This window comes from Arachis ipaensis, chromosome B03 (genome assembly GCF_000816755.2).
Source record: "Arachis ipaensis cultivar K30076 chromosome B03, Araip1.1, whole genome shotgun sequence".
NCBI lineage: Eukaryota > Viridiplantae > Streptophyta > Magnoliopsida > Fabales > Fabaceae > Arachis > Arachis ipaensis.
Window position 1 is genome coordinate 94438117 of NC_029787.2, and position 26342 is coordinate 94464458.

The 26342-nt window shown below is 37.7% G+C and overlaps 1 protein-coding gene across 1 annotated transcript; it reads right to left on the reverse strand.

The window, feature by feature from the left end:
• Positions 1–4982, reverse strand: LOC107630715 (uncharacterized protein MCAP_0864-like). The gene is made up of 4 exons (XM_016333922.2): positions 4764–4982; positions 3353–3415; positions 2573–2767; positions 1–2484 (listed from the first exon to the last, which is right to left on the reverse strand). The coding sequence occupies exons 3-4, from the start codon at positions 2664–2666 to the stop codon at positions 356–358; spliced, it is 2223 nt and encodes a 740-aa protein (XP_016189408.1). The 5' UTR covers positions 2667–2767; positions 3353–3415; positions 4764–4982; the 3' UTR covers positions 1–355.

The following is a 26342-nucleotide window of genomic DNA, read 5'->3' on the forward strand; positions in this document are numbered from 1 at the left end:
TCTAGCTGAATCAGTGATACAAACCTTATTATTGACTATTGGACTATAGTAACATACGTAGTTAATTCAATACGGGTACATATAACGCTTGAAATGATAAATAGTTATATTACGGTAATACTAACAATCCATACAAATTCAAATAAATGAGAAAAAGAAAAAGAGCTACAGGGATACAAATATATCATTTCGTATATTTACATAGTTGTTACCATTTCATTGCTGGCGGTCCACTAAGACCTGCGTTGTGACATGTGCACCTCAATGCTGCCTCCTTGTTTATGTCAAGAAATGGGGACACCCCAAGAACAGTGTTGGTGTCTTCTCTGTGTGTGATTCAAAATCCCATCATCATTTATTTCTTGGTGTTAGTGTTGTTGTTGGCCCCCATCTTGATGACCAAATCTTTGAGATCTCTACAACGTTCTCTATGAAACTCAACAACAAAACAAAGTTGCTTTATTGCTTCCCTCTTCTTCTCACCAAGGCTAACCAAATCTTCCTCCTTCTCCTTCAAAGCGTTCTCGAACCTTGCGACTTTCTTCTCTAACTGGCTCACCGCATTCATCAAGTTGAGTTTCTCCCCAGCTTCTTTACTCACCTTGGCCTCCAACTTCCACACCTTCTCCCTCAGCAAGAACTCCTGCTCCTCCTTGCTGTCCAGCAGTGCCCTCAGACACTCCGCATTGTTCTTCGTTTCTTCCCATTCACGGTTTCTTTTCTTAATCCATTCTTTACCGTACTGAACCTCTCCAATCATTTTAAACACGCGGCTCACCACGTGTTTCTTCTGTTCCTCTACGTCCCCAACTATTGAGTCCAAACGGTTCATAGTGACCATTTCTAATTCATTTAGAGCTTCAAAAACCAAAGCGTGTTGTTCCCCACCCAAGGGCGCAATATCAAACTTTGGCACCTTCAGCTCTTCTTCGTAGCTTGCGATTTTCTCTTGGAGCATCTTGTTCTCTTCGTGGTACCTCTGATTGACGATCTTGAAATTGTTTTTGTTCTCGTTGTTCATCTGTTCCGCGACGTGGATCCTCTGGTGCAGAAGCCGGATGTTGTCTTCCATTTTCCTCCGGAACTCCGTTGCCAGCTCAATCATTTTCCTTTCGGCCGTTTGGCGGGACAGCTTGTTCTTATTCAACGCAACTTTGGTCTGTTTATGCTCCTCGTTTATTCTCTGAATGGTTGCTGCTTGTTCCTCTATCGTTTTCTCGCGTTCTGCTATTTGGCTCGATAACTTGCTGCTCAAGTTTCCCAAATTTTCTTCATATTCCTTCCGGTTTCGCTCAATTTGCTGCTCCAACTTGCTTCTCTGTGCATACAGATTGTCCATCTCTAATCTCATAATATTCATTTCTGCCTTTAGGGCCATGGCCTCCATAGAAGCCGCGTCCTTCTGGGTCTCCGGTACCCTCATAAGTGCGGTTATCTCTTCGCCACTTTGGTGCATTGCTTTCTTCAGTTCACTGTTTCTGTCCTGCAGAGTCCTGTTTTCTTCCTCCACAAGCATCATATCATAATCCCTGTCTCTTAACTGAGCTTCCAGTGCATTCTTCTGCATGCTTTCTGCTTCCAATTCAAATTCCAAGTCCTTTATTCTTGCCAGGAATTGCTCTTTGTCGTCCATTAAACTTTGCTTATCCAAACTTGTCTCCGCCAAATCTTGGTTCAGGTTTTCAATCTGAATCAGGTATCGGAGTATCTGCTCCCTGTCATTTCTGACCTGAGCATCTAATTCTTTGTTCTGTGTGCTTACAGAGTCCAACTCCTCCTGCATGGAATTGAGCTTGTCCATCAAGTCCTTCATTTGAGTTAATGCTTTATCTTTGTTACCTTTTATTTCCTCTTCCGTTTGATCTTTCTGTGTACGCAGTGTCTTTAACTCCAGATTGAGCTTGTTGACCTGTGTCATCAATGCTTCAATGTTGGACTCAGCTTGATTCTCATTGATTTTCAGTTTTTCCTCCAAAACAGATACCACACCTTTTTCCTCTTTCAACAACGATTCCAGATCCAAGACCCGATCATACAGCCTGGTATTATTTGCGCTTAGCTCTTCGAATTGGAGCGATTGGCTTTCAATTTGATTTTCTAGATTCGTCTTCTGCTGGCTCAGGCTCTCCATCTCTTTCATCTGTGAATTCAACTGCTCCTCATATTCCTTTGCATCATCATTCTTGAGAACATCATCTAATGAAAACTTGGTATAGTTTTCTAGTTCCTCTGAGGAGAAGTATTCTGACTCTGAGTCTGTGTTAGAGCCGGTACCCCTTCGGCTTCTTCTACGAGAAATCGCTCTCATAAACTCTCTGTTCAAATAATCACACAGTTGAAAGAGTGATTGATACTGGCTGTTTAAGTCCTCAATTAGCCCCACAAGTTCTGCCTCTTTTCTAACAAGCCGTGGATTCCTATTCTTTTTGCTTTGATCATCGTTCTTGACAAGCTTAAGCAGTTTTGTGATATTGTTCTCAATCTCTGCTTGCAATGAGAGAAAGAAAATGATAAATTTAAATACTTAATAAGTCCAATTAAATTCATGGAGTTCAAAATTAGAAATGTGAACCTGTTTTGGTCTTTCTAAGGTCTTCATCTTTGTCAGGGCTCCCAAAGAACCTGAATGATTCCCTTGATGAGCGGCTAAGGCTACGACTATGCATTTTTTTTATTTTTCACTTGGGTTGGGACCATTCCACAAATATTGCATTTAGAAGGATGTGTCAATCATGGAAATCTCCATTGTTGTATGCATGATGGAACACTGGAATTCAGAAATCAAGGTAGACATGAGATAAACTGATGAATGTGAAAAAGAAAAAATTTTGAAAATAATAAAATCTTATTTTTCGTTTTTTATTTTTTATTTTCTTTTTCTTTACAAAAGTTTAGAAACAGAAAATATGAAATAAAAATAAAAAATTTAAACGGCTGTTTTTTTTTTATGAAAATTATTGTTGTGTTATTTTCGGTTATAGAAAAGTAGTGTGTTTTAATTTAGTACGGAAGTAATCACAAACCAAGAAGTAGGTTTTATGTTTTAAAAATTTTAAAAAATTAAAGTTCACAAATCGAATAATAGATTTTGTGTCAATTTACAAATTGGAGGGTAGGTTTAGTTCACAAATTGGAGAGTAGGTTTTATGTTTTGCAAATTTAAAGAAAAAAAAAGTTAAACTCCACAAATTGAAAGGTCAAATTTATGATCTCCATATGAAAAAAAGAAAAACACACACGTCAAATTTCACACATTATTGAAAAACACTAATATAAACCCAATATCAAAATTAAAAACTCCAAATAATAATAAATTTTTTACAATCATGCTAAAAATTTTAGTAAGATTTACCTGTAGTTTACTTTTGTGATGATTGTTGTTATTTCTTTCATGATGCAACCAGATACCATCAACCTGCGTTGATTACAATAGATGGTCCAACCTTAGTAATAGTAATAATCTAATCATTCCATTTTCAATAATATGCTATGTACTTTAACATGTTGAAACATTAAAGGGAAATTAAAGCACAAAAAGGAATAAAGTGTGGCACGAGCGGCACGTGCACTGAGGACAGTACTCATCATAATGAAGTCAGATTTTACCCCCAGAAACAATAAAAATAATCTAAATCCACTCTGGTACTTCTAATTACTCCACTTGTGCTCCTGGGATTCTTCGATGTTGACAAACATTTACATTATGGGCTGACCCACAGCACATGAGAATGAATTTAAGAATGGTATTGATCATCATAGAAAATATAGTAATTAAAAATTTTTAGATGATAGCTATGTCTGGTGTGGCCATTGGGCATATGTCACTTCCCACTTTGATCAATTTGAAAAATTGAAACCATTCAATGCCATATTTCCTCCTTGAATAAATAAAAGAAGATAAGCTTATTCAAACGCCTTATCATCTGGTGTTTTCCTGATTTGTTGAACTAACTTGGTGCTGTTTTCATACTGAAAAAGACCCTTACCCTTACATCTTTCCTTCAAAGCGTGTACCAATTCTATTGTCTAATCTATCATATAAGAATGTTCACAAACTGGAACAGCTCTATATTGCTTACTTACATTTCTTAAATAATTTTAAGACCTTACGAGGCTACGACCATGCAACAGTGATGGCCACGGACGTACGCTTGTTCCTATTCAATCTGGCCATCACTTTCAGGTTTTTACACGAAATAATCTACAATGAGATTCAATTCATTTTTCAAACCTTAATTTTTGGAATATTTACATAAATAATTGAGGAAAACACAAGCACATAGGCTTAACCAATCAACTTAATATTTAACTTGGGAATATCAATTTTAAGAAAGAAACGCGGTGAAATAAGCTTATCGAGGAAAAAACAAGGTAACATCACAATCAAAATCTACAGGATGGAAGTACATGTACGTATGTATGCCAATGCAATCCCCAATGGAACCCTAAAATTCTAAATAATCATGATTCATACCTGAAAGCTGGAAGCACAAATAATAGTTTTCGATTGAATGGTAATTTTCATACAATTATTATTCATACGTTAATTAATTCTCAATATCATTGGTAATGATCAGCAATTTATGTTGGCACATTTTTTTTTTAAAACATTGATTAATCCAAATCCAAAGAACGAACAATTTTGGTCATTTGAGAAGGATTATGCCTAGCAAATTTGAGCACGCATCCCCCTCCCTTTTATATATATATATATATACAAAGATGAAAAAAGAAACTACGAAGAAGAAAAACAGTTGTACTACCTGGAATGCAACTCGATGTTCAGCAAACCGATTTGATCAGGAAACAATGGAAGGCGAAGGGAAAATAGAAAAGAAAAATGGAGGAAATGAAATGAACATTTTTTGGGATGAAAATTAAAAAAATTATATTTTTTTACAAAGAAAATGAATGATATTATTGTAAAGATGGCAGTCCTTGTCCTTGTGTGTGTGGAGGGTGAGGAGGTAATATTGGCACATAGTTGTAATAAAATGCCCTTCGAGGTGTGGCATTATTACTTACAGCTGCGGAACACTTCAATATTATCTCACGACTCACGAGTGATTCCACGATTCGGGGATCAGATACGAAGAAAAGCGGTATCCGTTACCGAAGTATTTCGATTCCTCACACTTTTCTTTTTATTTATTTATTTTTATTTTGAGTTTAGCTAACAAACATATATGCTCTTGGTATAATTCTTAAATTTAAAATTTTAAAACTATATTTAAGAAAAATNTTTACAGATTCTATTATGCATCTAATAGCTATCAATGTTAGCGCTTTATTAATATTATATTTGTATGTCAAAAGTTATTCAATAATTAATTGGGACAAGTTTGCAAAGTTTGAAGGCTAAATAAAAGTTAGAGATGGCGCGACAATAGGGCGGGTAGGGTTCGATTTTAATTTTGTCTTATTCGGCTCCGTCTAATTTATAATAATCCACATAAAATCCGTCTCACTCCTACCCGCAAACAGTAAATAGTTAAATCCTAACTCGTCCGTCTCCTATTTGCTTCTATAATTATTAAAATCTAATAAATTATATTAAATTTCAAAATTCATATTACCATCATCAAATATGTAATATAAATTAAAATACAAATTTAAATATGATACAATATTAACAATTGACGCAAATGAATTGTGACCATTCTTTACATTATTTTTCTCTGATCTTAATCATATGGATATAGATGTGAAACAAATCTTAATCATTTAGTTTAAGTTTAATTTGGAAGAGAGAGAATGAGAGGAAGTGAGAGAGTGTGGGTGGAAAACATTGAGAGGGGTAGTTTTAGGAATCAGATCAAGGGTCCTAAAGTTTGGAACCGAAAAGAGTATCGTCGATTGGAGAATGAGTCGTTCTCGATTTTTTTAGATAATCTCCCAGAAGACGTTTCGAAGAGAGAACTATTTTAGTTATTCAGTTGGACTGGACGCATAAATGACATATATCTATCACGGAAGCAAAAGGGTGGTAGTATCTACATCTTCGCGTTCATACGATACACTATGAAGGGAGGAGCTTTGAAGGCTATAACAGAAATGAATCGTATGAGATTGAGAGGTAAGGTTGTGTTTGTTGGAGAGGCAAAATACAAGAGAGTATCGGAGGCAAAAGACACGATGAAGATCCAATCAGGAGGTGACCTTCGGAATGAAATAGTCTGCCAGCTGCAACGACAATGTGAGGGTGCCCATATCCCCCAAGGTAGCTACCCTAAAGATGCGAGAAAGGATAAGAAGATACAAGATCCACATAGAAATGGGTGGACGAAGAAATTGGAAGTGGCTGTGGCAAAAGAAAACATTGACTGTTGCAGAGAAGTCTAATAGGTGGAACGACGACGGCTTTATGGCTTTGAAGGATTTGGTTGCGAAGAACTTTCCGCAAGTTGTTCAAGTACGCGAAATGGGAGCATATAAAGCTTTACTGACCTTTGACAGTCTGTTGAATGTCGAAGAGACATACACGTTCAAAATGAATAGATTACTGCAGATATTTCATAGTATATGGAGGTGGGATGAATCGGAGAGGAGTGAATCACAAAGAGTATGGCTAGAGTGTTTCGGGGTTCCGTTACATGTTTGGTCAGTGGACACTTTCAAGATGATAGGAGGTTAATGGGGGGACGTGGTTGGGTGTGATAAAGTGACAGAATCATGCACCTCTTTTAGTGTCGGTCATGTACTAATTGATACTTGTGTTATGGATGTGATCAATGAATGAGTCCATATCACATTAGGTACCAGTGGATTCGACGTGTTGGAAAAAGAGGTGGGATAAGAAGTATATAGTTTGCAATGCAACTTGGAAAAGGAAGTGGAGGAAATTGTAGGTTGCGTTCACCGAAATCACGAAATAACAAGGGTTTCTGATGGAGCAGCTACAATGTCATCAAGATTTAAAAATTTAATAGATTATGAAGATCAGGCAGCGATAGTAGCTTCGGAGGTACTACGACAGGAGGTTGATGATGAAGTTAGATTGGTAAATTCAGAGTCAATTTTAAACGAATGGAGTTATGACAATTTAAGGTACAATCAAAGAAATTTGGTAACGTATCAACTAATTTATGGTGATAATGAAGGCTTGGAAGATTTTGTGGGATATGAAGAGAGTAATGAGGTGGATTCTGAGCTCACCATTCCCTGGAGTTATTGCAGTAATTATAACGGGCTGGGAGGAGGGATGATAATTGAAAAAGGCTTTAGAGGCTCTAATTGGGCAAACAATGCTAATAAGTGCCAAACTAATGCTTTGGGCCAAGGGAGCCCAAGTTCATTAGTGCATGGGAAAATGAGCGCTGCTGTTGACTCCTATGGGCTGGATCCGCGTCATGTGGGTTGGGTGAAGCTAGTCCATGCTGCAAGTCCCAGGTCTGGCTTTGCTGCAGAGCCGCTACGGAGTCATCAAGGGATTGGGGGGCTGAAAGAACTGAAGATTGATGGTTTAGAGGTTATAGTAAACTCTCGTTGTAAGTATAGTTACTAAACCAAGCAATCAACCTTTCTTACAAAAGTTTTGGTTGTCACAAGTAACAAACCCCTTAAATAAATTGATAACCGAAGTATTCAAACCTCGGATCGTCTTCTCAAGGAACTACAGGGAAGTATGTTCTTATTATTGGTTATGGAGATTGTAGATTTGGGGTTTCAAGAATGAGGAATGAATATTTTAATTAGCAATTAAAGTAAATGAAGAACAAGTAATTTAAATAGCAAGTGAAATAGATAAATGACTATAAATAAACTTTTGGCAAGGTATGAGAAATTAGAGGTCCTATCCTAGCTATCCTTATCAATGATGATGATGGTTGATAACTTAATTCCACTTTGTTAACCTTTACTAAGATAAAGGAAGGTCAAGGGATTAATTGGGTTGATCTTCAGATCCTATTTGTTTCCTAAGAAAAGATTGGAATTATTGAAGTTCGATTCAATTAGCAAAGATAACAATTATCAATCATGTTTGAGTTTGATAACTCCAGAGTTACTGATTTCTTAACCAAGACCAAAAAGGGGAAAAGTAAATTTGCTGGAATAAAAATATCTTCAGAGTAAAAGCAATAATAGCATAAATAAAAGAAAGCAATATTAAACTGAAATACCTCAATAACATTAATTCAAATAAAAATCTGTAACATGGCAGAATTCATAAATTAAATGGCAAAAGTAAATAATCAACTGAAGTGATGGAATGAATAAAAGTGAAAGGGAAGCTTAAAGTAAAGGAACATTAAACCTGGGATCGAGAGTTACTCCTAAAGAGAGAAATCCTAAATCCTAATCCTAAAAGAGAGAGAGAATCTCTCTCTAAACTAAATCTAATTCATGGAAAGTAACTAAATTGGCGAGCTCTCTTTGAATGGATGCATTCCCCCACTTTATAGCCTCTAATCTGTGTGTTCTGGGCTGAAAACTGGGTCAAAAGCAGCCCAGAAATCGCCTCCTGCGATTTCTGTTACGTTCAGGTCGCGGGTAAGTGACGCGGAGGCGTCGTCCATGCGGCCGCGCGGGTTGAGGTTTGCAGATGCGATGCGGACGCGTCATTCACGCGTTCGCATCACCTAACTTCGGGGAAGCTATGGTGAATTATATATCAAATTGAAGCCCCGGACGTTAGCTTTCCAACGCAACTGGAACCGCGTCGTTTGGACCTCTATAGCTAAAGTTATAGCCGTTTGAGTGCGAAGAGGTCAGGCTGGACAGCTTAGCAGTTTCTCCAACTTCTTGTATTCCTTCCACTTTTGCATGCTTCCTTTCCATCCTCTGAGCCATTCCTGCCCTGTAATCTCTGAAAACACTTAACACACATATCAAGGCATCTAATGGTAATAAGAGAGGATTAATAATAAGCAAATATAAGATCAAAGAAGCATGTTTTCAATCATAGCACAAAACCAGGAAGGAAAATGTAAAACATGCAAATAGTATAAATAAGTGGGTAAAGAGTTGATAAAAACCACTCAATTGAGTACAAGATAAACCATAAAATAGTGGTTTATCAACCTCCCCACACTTAAACAATAGCATGTCCTCATGCTAAACTCAAGAGAAGCTATAAAGATGAAGAGGAATGGTAGGATGTATGAAATACTACCTATCTATATGAATGCAACTATATGCAAATATGTTTCTACCTACTTACATTGATCTTTTATTAAACTTAATATTGGGGTAATTTTGTCCCCTTATTTACTTATTTATTGAGTATTTTTGGATTTTTCTCTTTTTTTTTTGTAGAGAAACAAACATAACTTATCAATGCACATGGATTTTCTATTATTTTTCTATTTTGGTTTTTCATGAGTAGGTTCCCAAATTCCTGATATTCAAATAAATTAGAAACATTATACCTTTCCTTTATTAACCCATGTTCCCACAGTTTTTCCACACTTAATTAACACACTATCTTAAGCTAACCAAAGATTCAATTGGGATAATTAATTTGTTTTCCGCTTAAGGCTAGTGATGTGGTAAGATATAGAACAAATGGGGATTTCAAGGCTCAAAGTGGCTGACAAGGGTGATTTAAAGGGTAGGCTTATTTGGGATAAGTGAGCTAAAATCAAATAATGGCCTCAATCATATGCAAGCATGTAAATACACTAAATATTGGACATATAGACTGAAACAAAGTAAAGATCACAATTATAGAGAAGTAAACACACAAGAATAAAATATTTATGGTTAAATAATGTAACCATGTAAATAAGCTCAAAATCTCACAGGTTGTGTGTTCTTAGCTTTTTAAACTATGTTCCAATTACAACTTCAAACAAGTTTTAATAGAAAAGTTTTTAATTTAAATTAGTGAAATACTATAAAAATTTCTTGAAAAAGAATATATTACTTCAACCAAGTGGTAGCTAAATGCATAAAATCAAACAAACATGCAAATGCAACAAAGAAAATTTAAATATTGGTGTTGAGATAGGAAGGTACTAACCCACGGAGATTGGTATCGACCTCCCCACACTTAAAGATTGCACCGTCCTCGGTGCATGCTGAGATGTGCAGGTGGACGGGTTGTTCCAACTGATGCTTTTCTTCAAGGATTGTGCAGATGGACTTGTCTTGTCTTCCCCCATGTAAACGTCTTCCGGTCCTCTTCCTGGTGGCCATCCTGAAAGAAAAAGGGAAGAAAAGTAACCCAAAACAAAGATAAAAAAGCAAATAAAACATGGGTTGGTTAATGCCAAATGATAAGGGTCTCATTTACATGGAAGCTTCAACATGTAAGTGAGAAAACAATAGAAGCCATGGCATACTAGTGGTGCAAAATTGCAACAATGGAGAAGAGAGTGGGGAAAGAGAGATAATATAAATTCATGTCAATGCAAAAAGTAATACAGGTATAAAAGATTGGCATTGATTTAAATAATATTACCTAACCAGAATAAAACAAGTCATAAGCACCAAGATAATACCAGAAAAGATATAACAGTTGAATAAGAACATTTGAACACCAATGGTAAAATAATAAATTTAGAAAAGAAAATAAAAATATGCACAAAATTAAAATGCAATGGATGAAAATATGCAAATAAATTAAATAAAATAAAATAAAAGAGAAGAAGAATGAGAATGGAAAGAAATAAAGTAAGAGAGAAAGAAGAAAGAAGAAAATATGGAAGAAATTAGGATTGGGGGAGAAAAGATAAGATATTTGGCAAATTAGGATAAGCTGTGCAGCGCAAGCGACGCGGTCGCGTAGGGCACGCGGTCGCGCGGCTTGCGCTTAAACTGATTGACGCGGTCGCGTCGGTCACGCGGTCGCGTAACCTGTTTTATGCTACTAGCGCGAGGGCAGCCTCGCTCTCGCACAACTCTCTGTTCAAAAATCATTAATTGCCAAATATTGGGTGACGCGGTCGCGTGGTCGACGCGATTGCGCGGGTGACCTTATTTCCAATATGACGCAGACGCTTGGGTGACGCGTTCGCGTGGCAGGGCTTGTGCTGCTAGCACGGGTCCAGCCCAATTCCAGCTCAACTTTCGGCCATATACCCTTGTTACATCGATTTACAGGGCCACGCGGTCGCGTGGGTGACGCGGACACCTGGGGAAGCTATTTTGCAAATGACGCGGCCGCATCAGCGACGCGGTCGCGTGGATCAATTTGTGCCATTAGCGCGCCTCCAGCCACGCTTTCGCGTGACTCTCTGTTCAACCTCATTTTCTTCCAAACGCACATACGACGCGGACGCGTCACGTGCGAAAATCTGTTTTTATTTTTTTTATTTTTTTATGGATGAAAAATGCAGAAGCAGTGTTAATATGAATGTGATACAAAACTCCAGGTTCAATATAATAAAATAAAATAAAACTCGAAAACAAATAAAAGTAACTAAAAATGAAAAAGAAACGATCATACCATGGTGGGTTGTCTCCCACCTAGCACTTTTAGTTAAAGTCCTTAAGGTGGACATTTGGTGAGCTTCCTGTTATGGTGGCTTGTGCTTGAATTCATCCAGAAATCTCCACCAATTTTTGTATCTCCAGTAACCTCCGGGGTCCCAAACTAGGCGCAGAAAGCCTTCAAGTAAGTTAAAGCAAGTGACAAGACCCCATGAGTGTTGATTGCTGGAATGAATTCTGGGGTCTCAGACCTCGCCTTTGCACCCATCTTCTTGTTGATCATCATTTTTCCACTTGGGTGGTGAATAGTCGGAATTCTCACTGAGACATCCAAACAGCTTCCTAGACCCATTTAGTTGAGCTTTATACCAACCTTTGCGTTTAAACTTAAAACTTCCAACCATAATGAATCTTGCAGGACAATTCTTACCACTGACCATCTTCTTCTTACTCTTAATGCCATAAAGAGCTCTAAGTTGACCATCCGTCTCCAGTAGCCCATATTCAAGTGGGATTAGAAAGCTAAGGGATATGAATTTTACCCACTTGAATGTTGTGAAGGATGATGGCAACTTAGGGGAAGGTGTTTTTAATGAAATTGCAAGCTCTACTCCCTTGTGCTCTTCTCTGATAATTACCACCTCTTTGCAAGCTTCTTCAATTTCAACCTCTTCCTCTTGGTAGCTTTCTTCCAATTCAATCACCTCTTCATTGCTTTCCAAGGGCATGGGAGGTTGTGCTTCTTCTTCTTGAATCTCCATCTCTTGATCAACCTCTTCCAAGTCTTTAACTGTGATATGCCTTGGAGGTTGTACACCCTCCTCAACATCAAATACAACTATCTTGAAAGGAGATTCTATGTCTTGACTTTTCCATGGAGGTTCAGCATCTCCTAAGTCTACAACCACTTCTTCCTCTGCAACTATTACGACTTCCTCCACTTGTTCCAATACAAAGCCATGTTCCTCATTGTCCACCGAAGTTTCTAGTGTTTCCTTCATGCTTTGCTCTTCTTTTGATTCTCCACATATAGCCATGGGAGTTCTTTGAGTGCTCAGATATTGGGAAGCTATTATATTTACTAACTCGCCGAAGGCGGTCGCGAAATTTTGCACACTCTTATTCATCCTTTCTTGCCTTTGAAGAATAACACGAAGTCTGTCATCCATTGGAGGTTGGGGTGGATGTGAGGATTCATTGGTTGGGAGAGAGGGTTCATAATAGAAAGGTGGTTCATCTCGATAATGATATAGAGATGGTGAATATTGAGGTGGTGGTTCATGAGAGTAGTTGTGTTGGAAAGGTGGTGGTTCTGTGTATGGTTCATTTGGCTCATAAGGTGGTTGGTATGGTGGATGTGGGTTAGGGTCATATGGAGGTGAATGGTGGAAAGGGGCTTGTGAGTATGGTGGTCCAAAGTCATGTCGAGGAAAGGATTCATAGGCATATGGTGGTGGTTGTTGATAGTCCATTGGAGGTGGTTGTTGCCATGAGGGTTGATCAAATCCTTGTGGCTCCTCTCATCTTTGATTGTTCCAACCTTGATGCCTGTTCTCATTGTAATTTCTTCTTCCTGCAACATTATTGTAACCATACTTATAGCCAAAGGGGTGAGAGTTCATAGTAGCAAATAAAAATTAAAAACAAAAATAAAAACAAATTGAAATTAAAAGGTTATTTAAATTTTAAAATTTGAATTTTAAATTTTTGAAATTTGAATTTTTGAAATTTGAAATTTGAAAATTTTTAAATTTGAATTTTGAAAAAAATTTTTAAATTTGAATTTTGAAATTTGATTTTTGAAATAAGATAAGATAAGATAAAAATTTTAAAATAAAAATCAATAACCTCTTAATTTACAAAAAAAAAATAAAAATAAAAATAAAAATAAAAACAGATCAAAAAGCAAATATTTACAATAACCAATAATAAGGCACACGTTTGCAATTCCCCGGCAACGGCGCCATTTTGAAAGAACTGAAGATTGATGGTTTAGAGGTTATAGTAAACTCTCGTTGTAAGTATAGTTACTAAACCAAGCAATCAACCTTTCTTACAAAAGTTTTGGTTGTCACAAGTAACAAACCCCTTAAATAAATTGATAACCGAAGTATTCAAACCTCGGGTCGTCTTCTCAAGGAACTGCAGGGAAATATGTTCTTATTATTGGTTATGGAGATTGTAGATTTGGGGTTTCAAGAATGAGGAATGAATATTTTAATTAGCAATTAAAGTAAATGAAGAACAAGTAATTTAAATAGCAAGTGAAATAAATAAATGACTATAAATAAACTTTTGGCAAGGTATGAGAAATTAGAGGTCCTATCCTAGCTATCCTTATCAATGATGATGATGGTTGATAACTTAATTCCACTTTGTTAACCTTTACTAAGATAAAGGAAGGTCAAGGGATTAATTGGGTTGATCTTCGGATCCTATTTATTTCCTAAGAAAAGATTGGGATTATTGAAGTTCGATTCAATTAGCAAAGATAACAATTATCAATCATGTTTGAGTTTGATAACTCCAGAGTTACTGATTTCTTAACCAAGACCAAAAAGAGGAAAAGTAAATCTACTGGAATAAAAATATCTTCAGAGTAAAAGCAATAATAACATAAATAAAAGAAAGCAATATTAAATTGAAATACTTCAATAACATTAATTCAAATAAAAATCTGTAGCATGGCAGAATTCATAAATTAAATGGCAAAAGTAAATAATCAACTGAAGTGATGGAATGAATAAAAGTGAAAGGGAAGCTTAAAGTAAAGGAACATTAAACCTGGGATCGAGAGTTACTCCTAAAGAGAGAAATCCTAAATCCTAATCCTAAAAGAGAGAGAGAATCTCTCTCTAAACTAAATCTAATTCATGGAAAGTAACTAAATTGGCGAGCTCTCTTTGAATGGATGCATTTTCCCACTTTATAGCCTCTAATCTGTGTGTTCTAGGCTGAAAATTGGGTCAAAAGCAGCCCAGAAATCGCCCCCTACAATTTCTGTTACGTTCAGGTCGCGGGTAAGTGACGCGGAGGCGTCGTCCATGCGGCCGCGCGGGTTGAGGTTCGCAGATGCGATGCGGACGCTTCATTCACGCGTTTGCGTCGCCTAACTTCGGGGCAGCTATGACAAATTATATATCAAATCGAAGCTCCGGACGTTAACTTTCCAACGCAACTGGAACCGCATCGTTTGGACCTCTGTAGCTAAAGTTATAGCCGTTTGAGTGCGAAGAGGTCAGGCTGGACAGCTTAGCAGTTTCTCCAACTTCTTGTATTCCTTCCACTTTTGCATGCTTCCTTTCCATCCTCTGAGCCATTCCTGCCCTGTAATCTCCGAAAACACTTAACACACATATCAAGGCATCTAATGGTAATAAGAGAGGATTAATAATAAGTAAATATAAGATCAAAGAAGCATGTTTTCAATCATAGCACAAAACCAAGAAGGAAAATGGTAAACATGCAAATAGTATAAATAAGTGGGTAAAGAGTTGATAAAAACCACTCAATTGAGTACAAGATAAACCATAAAATAGTGGTTTATCAGGGGCCATAGCGAGAATCTTCGTGAGGGAGGAAACTGTGCTGGAGGATGCCGAGTTGGTCAGGCTGAAGGTGGAGTGGCACAGCGTCATTTGGGCAATTCGGCGGGTGCTAACTTGACCTGAACTGTTTCTGCCGTTTGCGATGAAGAAGTCCGCAACACATTTTGTGGCGGAAGTGACGCAGGGCGGATGGTGATCCAGACTGGAGCCAGCACAATGCCTGCTGGTGATGCACCCGGGCCGAACGCCGCTGTGGGTGAGAGGAAGGCCGGAAGTGGGGACAATACGGTGGTGGCAAGGGGTCCTAGTTTGAAAAAAAGAAAAGGGTGCACGGGGAGGCTATGACGCTAGTTGAAAGGGTACAAGAGGACGACGTTGCGTACTTTGGGGATGACGAAAGACACGGTGATGGAGCCACTCATCAAATCAGTGGTGGTGCTACTGCAAATTTAGCAAACAAAGAACTGGAAACCGATCATTTGGAGGACAGAAATCAGCTGATTCAAAATGAGAAAGAGGGCTATGTTGATAGAGAGGACTATATGAGGGAAACAATGCAGGCCAGTGATGCTGAAGAACTGATTTTCTGTCAGTAAAGAATTTTTCAAATAAGTTCACGTTGTAAGTATAGCTTCTAAACCAACAGAGAATCCTTTCGTACAAAAATTTTGGTTGTCACAAGTAACAAAACCCAATAAAATTTATAACCGAAGTATTTAAACCTCGGGTCGTCTCTCAAGAAATTGCAGGGAAGTATGATTTATTATTGGTTATGGAAAAAGGTATATTTTTGGGTTTTTGAAATAGGAAACAGGAAAATAAATTGGAAATAATTAAAGTAAATTAATTATCATGAAAACCATTGCAAGCTATGAGAACTGGAAATCCCATCCTAGTTATCCTTATCAGGTGTGATGAGAATTGTTTATTGCTCCCACTTAGTTAACCCTTGCTAAATAAAGGAAAGTCAAGCAGACTAATCAATTTGATTCCTCAAGTCCTAGTCAACTCCTGTGGAAAGACTAGCTTTAGAGGGATCCAAATCAATCAGCAAATTCTAATTTTCAATCAACAGCTGAGTTTGATAACTCAAGTGTCACCAATTACTCTACCAAAGCAAAGGGGGAAAAATCTAAATTATTTATATCATAAATAGAAGAAAGCAATCATAAATCTGAAATACCTCAAATTGCATTAAATATAAAATCAAATCTAACATTTGAAGGTTCATAAACCAAATTGGATAAAAAGAGAATCAACAAAAAAAAAATAGAATAAACTAGTAAGCTAGAACAAATAAAAGTAGAAGAGAAGTTAAATTAAAAGAACATTGAACCTGGAATTGAAGAAGAAATAAACCTAACCTAAGAGAAATCCTAATCCTAGAGAGAGGAGAGAACCTCTCTCTAAAAACTACATCTAAAACTTAAAATTGTGAATATGAAAGTTGTCTTCATGAATGAATTGATTCCCCCACTTTATAGCCTTTAATCTGTGTTTTCTGGGCCAAAAACTGGGTCAAAAACAGTCCAGAAATCGCCCCCAGTAATTTCTGATACGTCCAGCACACGGCAAAGTCACGCGTGAGCATCGTCCTTGCGTTCGCGCGGATTGAGTTTTTGCCAGGTCATGCGTGCGCGTGATCCACACGTGCGCGTCACCTATCTTTAGGGCAGCTATGAAAAATTATATATTATTGCGAAGCCCCAGATGTTAGATTTCTAATGCAACTGAAACCACCTCATTTGGACCTCTGTAGCTCAAGTTATGGTCAATTTAGTACCAAGAGGTTAGACTGGACAGCTTAGCAATTCCTTCAGTTTATTGTATTCCTTCCACTTTTGCATGCTTTCTTTCCATCCTCTAAGCTATTCCTGCTCTGTAATCTCTGAAAACACTTAACACACATATCAAGGCATCGAATGGTAATACAATAGGATTTAAACATAGCAAATTTAAGGCCAAAGAAGCATGTTTTCAATCATAGCACAAAATCAGGAAGAAAAACGTAAAATCATGCAAATCATATGAATAAGTGGGTAAAGAATTGATAAAAATCACTCAATTGAGCATAAGATAAACCATAAAATAGTGGTTTATCAACCTCCCTACACTTAAACATTAGCATGTCCTCATGCTAAGCTCAAGAGAAGCTATAAAGGAGTGAAGAGGAATGGTAGAATGTATGAAATGCAACCTATCTATATGAATGCAGCTACATGCTAAGATGTTTCTACCTATTTGGTTAAAAGTAAATCAAATTCTCCAAGAATAAATATGAACTGGATTTCACTAATTCAAATCACAAAATAAAGTACGAGTGAACTTGCAAAAGAAAATAGCTCATGAAAGCCTGGAACAAGGAATCGAGCATCGAACCCTCACTGGAAGTGTATGCACTCTAATCGCTCAGGTGTTTAAGGTTCGATCTCTCAATTCTCTACTAATCTTGCTTTCTAAGGCTTGCTTTTCTTCTACCAATCAACAAAGAATTAATGCACAGATACACATATCAAGAGGTATTTTAAGGGTTGTAATGGGGTTAGGGTCAAGGTAGGAATGTATTTGGTCAAGTGGACTAAAATCTGAATCCTTAATTAACTTAAACTTTTCACCTAACTTAGTCAATCCATGTAATCAAAATACAAAATCTAACTGTCCATTAACCATGTTTTCCACATATTTATGCATCCTGATTCGAGTACAGTATATATGCATTGCTATCACCATTTACCTTGGGGCATTTTGTCCCCTTTTATTATTTGCTCTTTTTCTTTTCTTTTTCTCCCTTTTTTTTTCTTTTTCTATTTTTCTTTTCTTAATAATTTTTTTCTTTTCTTTTTCAATGCATATGATTAAGGTATTGAATGCATAAACATGTTCTTAATATTTTTGTTCACATTTTCTCAAGAATACACAATACCCAATTCTTAAACCAAATATTGGCAAACCCAATTTCCCCACACTTAAATTATGAACACTTTCACTAGTCTAAGCTAACCAAGGATTCAAATTAAGGACATTATTGTTTTTTGCTTAGAGTTAGTGATGAGCTAAAGTAAAGAATAAATGGGGTTAAAAGGATCAACATTGGTTTACAAAGGATAATGAAAAGGTTAAGGCCATATGGGTATGTAAGCTCAGTGAAACAAGGCCTCAATCATATAAGTGCATGCATAAATCAAACCATGGAAATATAGAATTAAGCAAGACAAAGATCACAATTTTAGAGAGAACAACACACACCAAAAAAAATAAAATATTGGTTGATAAGATGCAACCAATCAAATAGGCTCAAAATCTCACAGGTTTTGTGTGTTCGAGCTCTAAACCATGCTCCTGTATAATATTCCTTCAAACAAGTTTATCAAAAATTTTAAATCAAATTAGTGAAATGTTATAAAAAGTTTCTTGAAAAAGAAAATATTACTTTAACCAAGTAGTGGTAAAATATGCACAAAATCAAACAAATATGCAATCAAACATGCAAATGCAACAATGAACTAACAAATAAAGTAAAATATTGGTGTTGAGAAGAAAATAACTAACCCACGGAAGTCGGTATCGACCTCCCCACACTTAAAGATTGCACCGTCCTCGGTGCATGCTAAGAAGTGCAAGTGGACGGGCTGCTACAACTGATGCTTTTCTCCAAAGATTGTGCAGATGGACTTGTCTGTCGCCCCATTTAGAAGGTTTCCCTTTACCTTCTTTGGTGGCCATCCTGAAAGAAGAGGAAAAGAAGAAAAGTAACCCAGAAATAAAGATAGGAAAATAAATAAAGTATGGGTGGGTTAATGCCAATAATAAGGGTCTCAATTACATGGTAGCTACAACATGTACGTGAGAAAATAATAGAAGCAAATGGCATATCAATTGTGCAAGAATTGCAATAATGGGGAGAGATATTTGGTAATGAAAGATAGTATAAGTGCATAGTAATGCAAATGGAATACAAGTATTATAAAAATTAGCATTGACTTATGAATAATAATACCCAATCAGAATAAAATAAGTCATGAAGCACCAGAATAATTCAAGAAAAGATGCAACAGTTGAATAAGAAAATTTAACACTAATGGAAAAATAATAAATTTAGAAAAGGAGATAAAAATACACAAAAAAATTAAAATGCAATGAATGAAAGTATGCAAATAAATTAAGTAAAAATAGAATGAAAGTGAAGAAAGATGAGAAGTTAAAGAGATGAACAAAAAAGAAAGAAAGAAGGGGGGAGGAAAGAAGGATAAAAAAGAATGGATAATAAAGAAGAAAGAAGAGAAAGAAAGAAGAAAGAAATAAGGATTAGAAAAGAAAAGATAAGAAAAGTGGTGGCGCAGGGATCTGGTGGTGTTGCGCTAGTGACGCGCACGCGTACTCCACGCGTATGCGTAGGTCGCAAAAATTGGAAGGTGACGCGTGGGCGTCGATCATGCGTACGCGTGACCGTGTTTGTCCTACTCGCGCGAAGGCATCCTTGCACGCGCACAACTCTCTGTTTGTCTTGGGGTGTGTGCCAAAATAACATGTGACGCGTGCGCGTCAATGACGCGCACGCGTGAGCGGTCAAAATTTGAAAATGGCGCGCACGCGTCAGGGACGCGTACGTGTGGGTGAATTTGTGCTTTGGGCACAGTGCCCGCACCAGGCCAGCACAACTTTCGGCCTGACACTTCTTTACGCAGATTTGTAGGGTCACGCGTATGCATGGGTGATGCGTACGCGTGGAAGGCTGATTTTGCAATTGACGCGGACGCGTCCCTGACGCGTTCGCGTGGGCATGTTTGTGCCTAAGGCACGCCTCCAGCCACGCTCCCGTGTGAAGCTTCTTTTCTTCTTTGTTTCGAATGTACATATGACGCGGACGCGTCAGCGACGCTTGCGCGTCGCGTGCATTTTTTTTATGCAGTATGCAGAATGCAAAATGCAGAGATTATGGGAAGAGTGATTAGAAAAATAGAATAAAATAAAACTAAGAATAAAACAAAACAAAATAAAACTAAGATTGAAAAGGAATGACCATACCATGGTGGGTTGTCTCCCACCTAGCACTTTTAGTTATAGTCCTTAAGTTGGACATTCGGTGAGCTCCTTGTCATAGTGGCTTGTGCTTGAACTCGTCTTGAAACTTTCACCAATGCTTGGACTTCCAATAAGCTCTATCAATACCAAGTAAATTTCTCAAGCTTTGATGGAGTTCTTCACAAGCTTTGAGCTCCCAAATTTGATCCTCATATATTCCCGGATCCCAAATTTTGTTTCTACACCCGTCTTCAAGTGGATCATGATGATTCCATCCGGGTGGTTCAGCCTTAGAATTCTCATTTAGGCACCCAAACATCCTCCTAGACTCAATTAATTGAGAATTATGCCAACCCTTGCAATCAGGCCTTGAGCTCCCAACCACAATGAGACTAGGATTGTGTTGCCAACCACTAACCATCTCCCTCTTACTCTTGGGCCACAAAGAGCTCTAAGCTGACCATCTGTCTCAAGTAGCCCATATTCAAGTGGGAAGGTAAAGGTTAAGGATAAGTGTTTTACCCACTTGAATGTTGTATTGGATGGTAATGGCTTTAGGAGAGAGGTCTCCAACAACTTTGGCAAGGTGATCTCCAACTCCATTCCCTTGGGCTCTTCTTTGACAACTTCCACCTCTTTGCAAGCTTCTTCAATATCAACCTCTTCCTCTCGGTAGCTTTCTTCCAATTCAATCTCTTCTTCATTACTCACCAAGGGCATGGGAGGTTGTGCTTCTTCTTCTTTAATCTCCATCTCTTGATCAACCTCTTCAAAGTCTTTAGCCATGACATGCCTTGGAGGTTGTACACCCTCTTCAACATCAAATTCAAATGTCTTGGAAGGAGGTTCTATAACTGGACTTTCCCATGGAGGTTCTGCATCTCCCAAGTCTTCAACCACTTCCTCCTCTTCAATAATTACTGCTTTGTCCAGTTATTTTAGTATAAAATCGTACTCATCCTTGATGATTTTCTTTTCATGACAACTCCCTTCAACTACTTCTTCATCTTCAAAGGTCTCTCCTATCTCCACATTTTGAGCCTCCTTTTGCTCTAAGGTAAAATCAGACTCCTCCTTGATGTCTTCCTTCACTAATTCTTCAACCACTCCTTCGACTTCAAGGGTCTCTACTACCTCCACCTGTAGGGCCTCCTCTAGCTTCTTATGAAGTATGAATTCGCGAAGACGATCCCTTTTCTCTTGTTTTTTGTCAATAGCATAACTGGGATCATCTTGCTCTTGGATTGATGGATGTGGGTGCCCTTCCATGGAGGGTGGTGATGGGATGGGAAGATCATTATGTGGTTGAAAAGAAAGCGCACTAGAGCTTGAGGGTTAAATATTGGAGGTAGAGGGTTAGTTCATGTGGGATATAAGATTTTGGAGTGTAGAGGTGAGACCAATGATGTTAAAGATGAGTGTGTTGTTATCCAATGGAGGTTGGGGTGGATAGGAGGGTTCATTTGTTGGGAGAGAGGGCTCATAATACGAAAGTGGTTCCTCTTGATAAGGATATGGAGATGGTGAATATTGAGGTGGTGGTTCTGGGTGTGGTTCATATGGTGGTTGGTGTGGTGGATAAGGATTAGGGTCATATGGAGGTGAATGGTTGTAGGTGGCTTGTGAGTATGATGGTTCAAAGATATGTTGGGGAGGTGGTTCATAAGCATACGGTGGGGCTTGTTGGTAACTACAAGGGGTCCACCATATTCATCATCTTTGTACGCTCCCTGGAATGGCTCTTGACCATAGTAATTTGGTGGAGGTTGGTTGTCACGAAAAGGTCCACCATAACTATTGTCTTGGTATGCATAACAGAATGGTTGTTAGTTATAGCGCATCGGAGGGGGTTGTTGCCAAGAGGGTTGATCAAATCCTTGTGGCTTGACGTAGCGGAAATTGGCGAGTTAAGAAATTATTATAAGAGATACGTTGCAAGCATAGTTCTTAACCAACCAAAAATCCACTTATCAATTTAGAAGGGTTGTCACAAAATTAGAATTAAAATACTGGGAGTATGAATCCCAGGTCGTCTCCCAACGAGTTGCTGAAAGATGTGCTATTTTATTAATCAGATGTTTTCTAAAATGGTTTGAGTTGATAAACAGGAAATTAAATCAGAGAATTTATGTTATTTAAATAAAAAAACTTTGACCGGGAGTAGATTAGTTGGAAGGCCTATCCTTGTTGGAGTTCTTCCAAGATCAATTGATAATTGAAGGTTGTTTGCTCAGTTATCCCTTACCGGATAAAGGAAAGTTAAGCAAGTTGGAAGTCAGTTTTTACTCACAAGTTCTAATCCTCTACCTTGGGAAGGAATAGGGTCAGTGATTAGATGGCGACCCAACGCTAAACCCAATTATAATTTTACTCTTGGGCATTCCAACTCAAGGTCTTCCTTTCAACCAACTTCCAATCAAATTATGGAACTACTCGCTCATTATGAATGTAAAATTCACGAAATAAGAAAGGAAAATAAAGAAAGACATGATAAATAATAATCAAAAGGATCAATTAAAATAAAAATAGTTCTTGTATTAATAAATTCTAAAAATAATCCAATAGTAACTCTGAAGAAATTAAGGATATGAAAGAGTAAGTGACAAGTAAGGAAACAAACTAGAATGACGAAGTCTTGACGGAGGTAATAACTCTTCTCAATATCCCAATCCAAAAAGCAATAAAATCAAATTCCTAAGAACTATGAATGTGTAGAGGAAAAACCTAGAGGAAGAGTAAAATCAGATCTAAAACTAAAATTATGCAGAATGAATGTTGTTCCTGGTCTCTGCATGTTCCTTGACTCTAATATGCTTTTCTGGGCCAAAAACTGGGTCAAAACAGGGCCCAAAATCGCCTCCAGCGAATTTTGCAGATTCTGCAGATCGCGCACGTCACGCGATCGCGTCATCTACGCGTTCGCGTCATCCAGCGTTTTGCCTTGCCACGCGTGCGCGTCATCCACGCATTCACATCACTTGTGTAGTTTCCAATCCATGTGTTCGCGTCAGGCACGCGAGCGCATCACTGCAATTTCCTCTAATTCGCGCGGTCGCGTGAGCCATGCGTCCGCGTCGCTTCTCGCTGGTCATCTCAATTTTTTGTGTTCCTTCCATTTTTTGCAAGCTTCCTTTCCAATCTCCAAGTCATTCATGCCCTATAAAGCCTGAAACACTTAACACACAGATCACGGCATCGAATGGAATAAAGGAGAATTAAAATACATAATTAAAAGTCTCTAGGAAGCAAGTTTTCAACCATGGAGTAATTTTGGGAAGAATTGTAAATACATGCTAATTTAATGAATAAATGGGTAAATATTTGATAAAACCACACAATTAAATACAATATAAACCATAAAATAATGGTTTATCAACCTCCCCACACTTAGACATAAGCATGTCCTCATGCTTAGTTGAAGGAGATAAAATAAATGAGCAGGAACATGTAAAACTCATGTTATGTAATGCAACCTATACATATGAGTGCAACTATATGATTCTTGTCCACTTGGTTAAAAGTAAATAAGCTCCTTAAGACAAGCACAAATCAAATTCTACTAATTCAATTCTTATGTAGTAACAACAGATAAAAATGCAAGAAGGTAGCTCATGAAAGCAGGAAACATAGAATTTAAGCATTGAACCCTCACTGATGATGTATGTATGCTCTAATCTCTCTAGTGTATAGGGTAATCACTCTATCCTTCTCTAATCATGCTTTCTAATTTTTTTGTTCTTCACCTAACCAATCAACAACATTTAATGTACCAATACAAACATCATGAAGTCTTTTCAAAGTTGTAATGGGGCCAAGGTAAGGGTAAGGCAACATATATGGCTAAGTAAGCTTATAAATTGAATCTTTAATTAACCCAAGCTTTCACCTAACACATATATATACATTCTATATAACTTAAATTTCATACCTAGCTACCCAAAATTTTCCTTTCACATTCCTTACTCATGTATCAACTTTTATTTTAATTTTATCATATATGCATTGATCCTTGAATTTTAACTTAGCATTGGGGTAATTTTGTTCCCTTATTTATTTATTGAATATTTTTGAATTTTTTTTAACATAAACACAGCTTATCAATGCACATAGAATTTTAATTTTTCTTTTATAGTTTCACATGAGTAGGTACCCAAATTCCCATTATGTTATCATGACACATTTCCTTATTATCTTTTGTTCCCACAATCTTCCCATACTCAATTAACACACAATTCTATCTCAAGCTAACCAAAGATTCAATTGGGATATATAATTATTTTTCCGCTTAAGGCTAGTGATGTGGTAAAATAAAGAACAAATGGGATTTAAAGGCTCAAAGTGGCTAACAAAGGTAATTGGAAAGGGTAGGCTTATTTGGGATAAGTGAGCTAAACAAATAATGGCCTCAATCATATGCAAGCATAAAAATATATTAAACATTGGACATATAGGATGAAACAAAATATAGATTACAATCATAGAGAAGTAAACACGCAAGAATAAAATAATTATGGTTAAATAATGTAACCATGTATTTAGGCTCAAAGTCTCACAGGTTGTGTATTCTTTAGCTCAAAAACCATGTTCCAAATACAACTTCAAGCAAATTTAACATAAAAGTTTTGATTAAAATTAGCGAAATTTTGTTCTAAAAATAGAGTCTTAGAAGAAACTTATTATCTTTTCAATTAAGTAGAACATGCATGCAACTGACCTATTACTATGCAATTTATCCTATTCTACAAAAGAAAAACTAACTAAATATCCTATTTTATTGGTGTTAGGGAAGAGAAATTACCTCCGGAAGTCAGGTACTGACCGACCTCCCCACACTTAAGGCTTTGCACCGTCCTCAGTGCCATCTGTCAGGAACAAATGTGGATTGGTAGCAGTATCTCCACAGTCAGGACCGTCATGGCTCCCTGTGTTGGTAAATGAAGTGGAGTCCGGGGTGTCTGGGTCTTTGTATTTTCCCATAAGTAGCTCCCTGAGGTATGTGAATCGGCGCTTGTTACGGCGCTCTCTTAGCTTTGCTTTGTGTTCTTGCCGATCCAACCTCTCAAGTATCTGATGGAGCAGTTGGTTTGTTGTAGGTGCTTGTGGTGTTGAAGAAGGAATGTCTTCAGCCGGTTCAGTAGGCTGGCTTGTAGTGGCTGCTGGAAGTCTGATATATTTCCCGTTAGGAACGTACTGATCATCCCGTGGGAGCATGGCTTTGGTGTCTCCAGCTCTGTAGGAGACTCCGGCTACTGAGACGAGATCTGAAACCAAGGAGGGAAAAGGTAAGTTGCCCGCAATTTGTACGTGTCCCATAGCATTCCGGATATGTCTTGGTAGGTTCAGAGGCTGGTCTGTAAGGATGCACCATAGTAGAACGGCCATGTCTGCAGTGAAGGAGGATTCGTGGGTGCTCGGAAAGACGTAATGAGACATAATCTGTGCCCACACGCGAGCCTCCAAGGTAAGTGCAGAAGCCAATATTCCCTAAGGTCGGGAACAATGGTATCTGTAGATCCATCTGCTGCCAGGTAGTGCGATAACTCTGAGAATAGCGTCCCAGTCAAATTGGTACATCTGGCACTTGAGTGTGGCCTCTTGAAATGCGTCTAGTCCTTCTGGAGTAGGGGGAAGATCTAAAGCTCGCTGAATGACCTCTTCTGTAATGGGGACTTGCTTCTGTCGGACATAGACAGACTACAGGGTTGGCAGGTGAAAATTAGAGTAGAACTCGACTACCCAGGAAAGATTAACCTGCCGTGGTTGTCTTTGTAGGAAACTCCATTGTCTTTGTTCAATTTGCGGCTCAACAAATTCAGCAATACGGGTCGGGAGGATAAGAAGGTATTCATTGTTGTAACTCCTTTCTGCCAGGATGGAGAACATCTGCTCACAGTAGCGATTGGTAAATCGCGCTGTCCTTTGCTGGGAAGGCTTTCTCTTTTTCATCAACCTTTATAATCCTCTTAATTCTTTTTGTTGAGGGCTTAACTGCAGTTGAAGATGGCTCTGCCACTAATGCTCTCTTTGTTCTTCTTCTTGTTGGTGTTTTGGGAGTAGCTTTCTCCTTGCCTTTCTTGGTGGCCATCCTAAAAGAAAGAAAACAGAAAGTATGTTAAAATGTCAAGGGTTGGAGCAAGGAAGAGAACGGGAAAGGTGGTAATTAATGCACATTAAAAGATGAAGATGTTAACACATAGTCATGACTACATGTGAAAAACATTAATGGAAATATAGCAAGTGCATATGATGACAATTAAATGCAAGGTGTTTATTGGCATGCAGGCAAAGGCATGAGTAGCATAGATCAAACATTCAATGTTCAAGTTAGATTACCAAGCCTTTCAAACTGATAACCTGTTTGTAATGACAATTATATTGAAGTAATATAATATGAAAAAG

What these genes read in the sequence shown, in the direction of transcription:
- LOC107630715 (XM_016333922.2), bottom strand. Translation starts at nt 2,666, where the DNA reads ATGCATAGTCGTAGCCTTAGCCGCTCATCAAGGGAATCATTCAGGTTC. An exon ending in CCTTAGAAAGACCAAAACAG is followed by an intron (nt 2,485 to 2,572) that starts GTTCACATTTCT and finishes CATTGCAAGCAG; the next exon opens with AGATTGAGAACAATATCACA.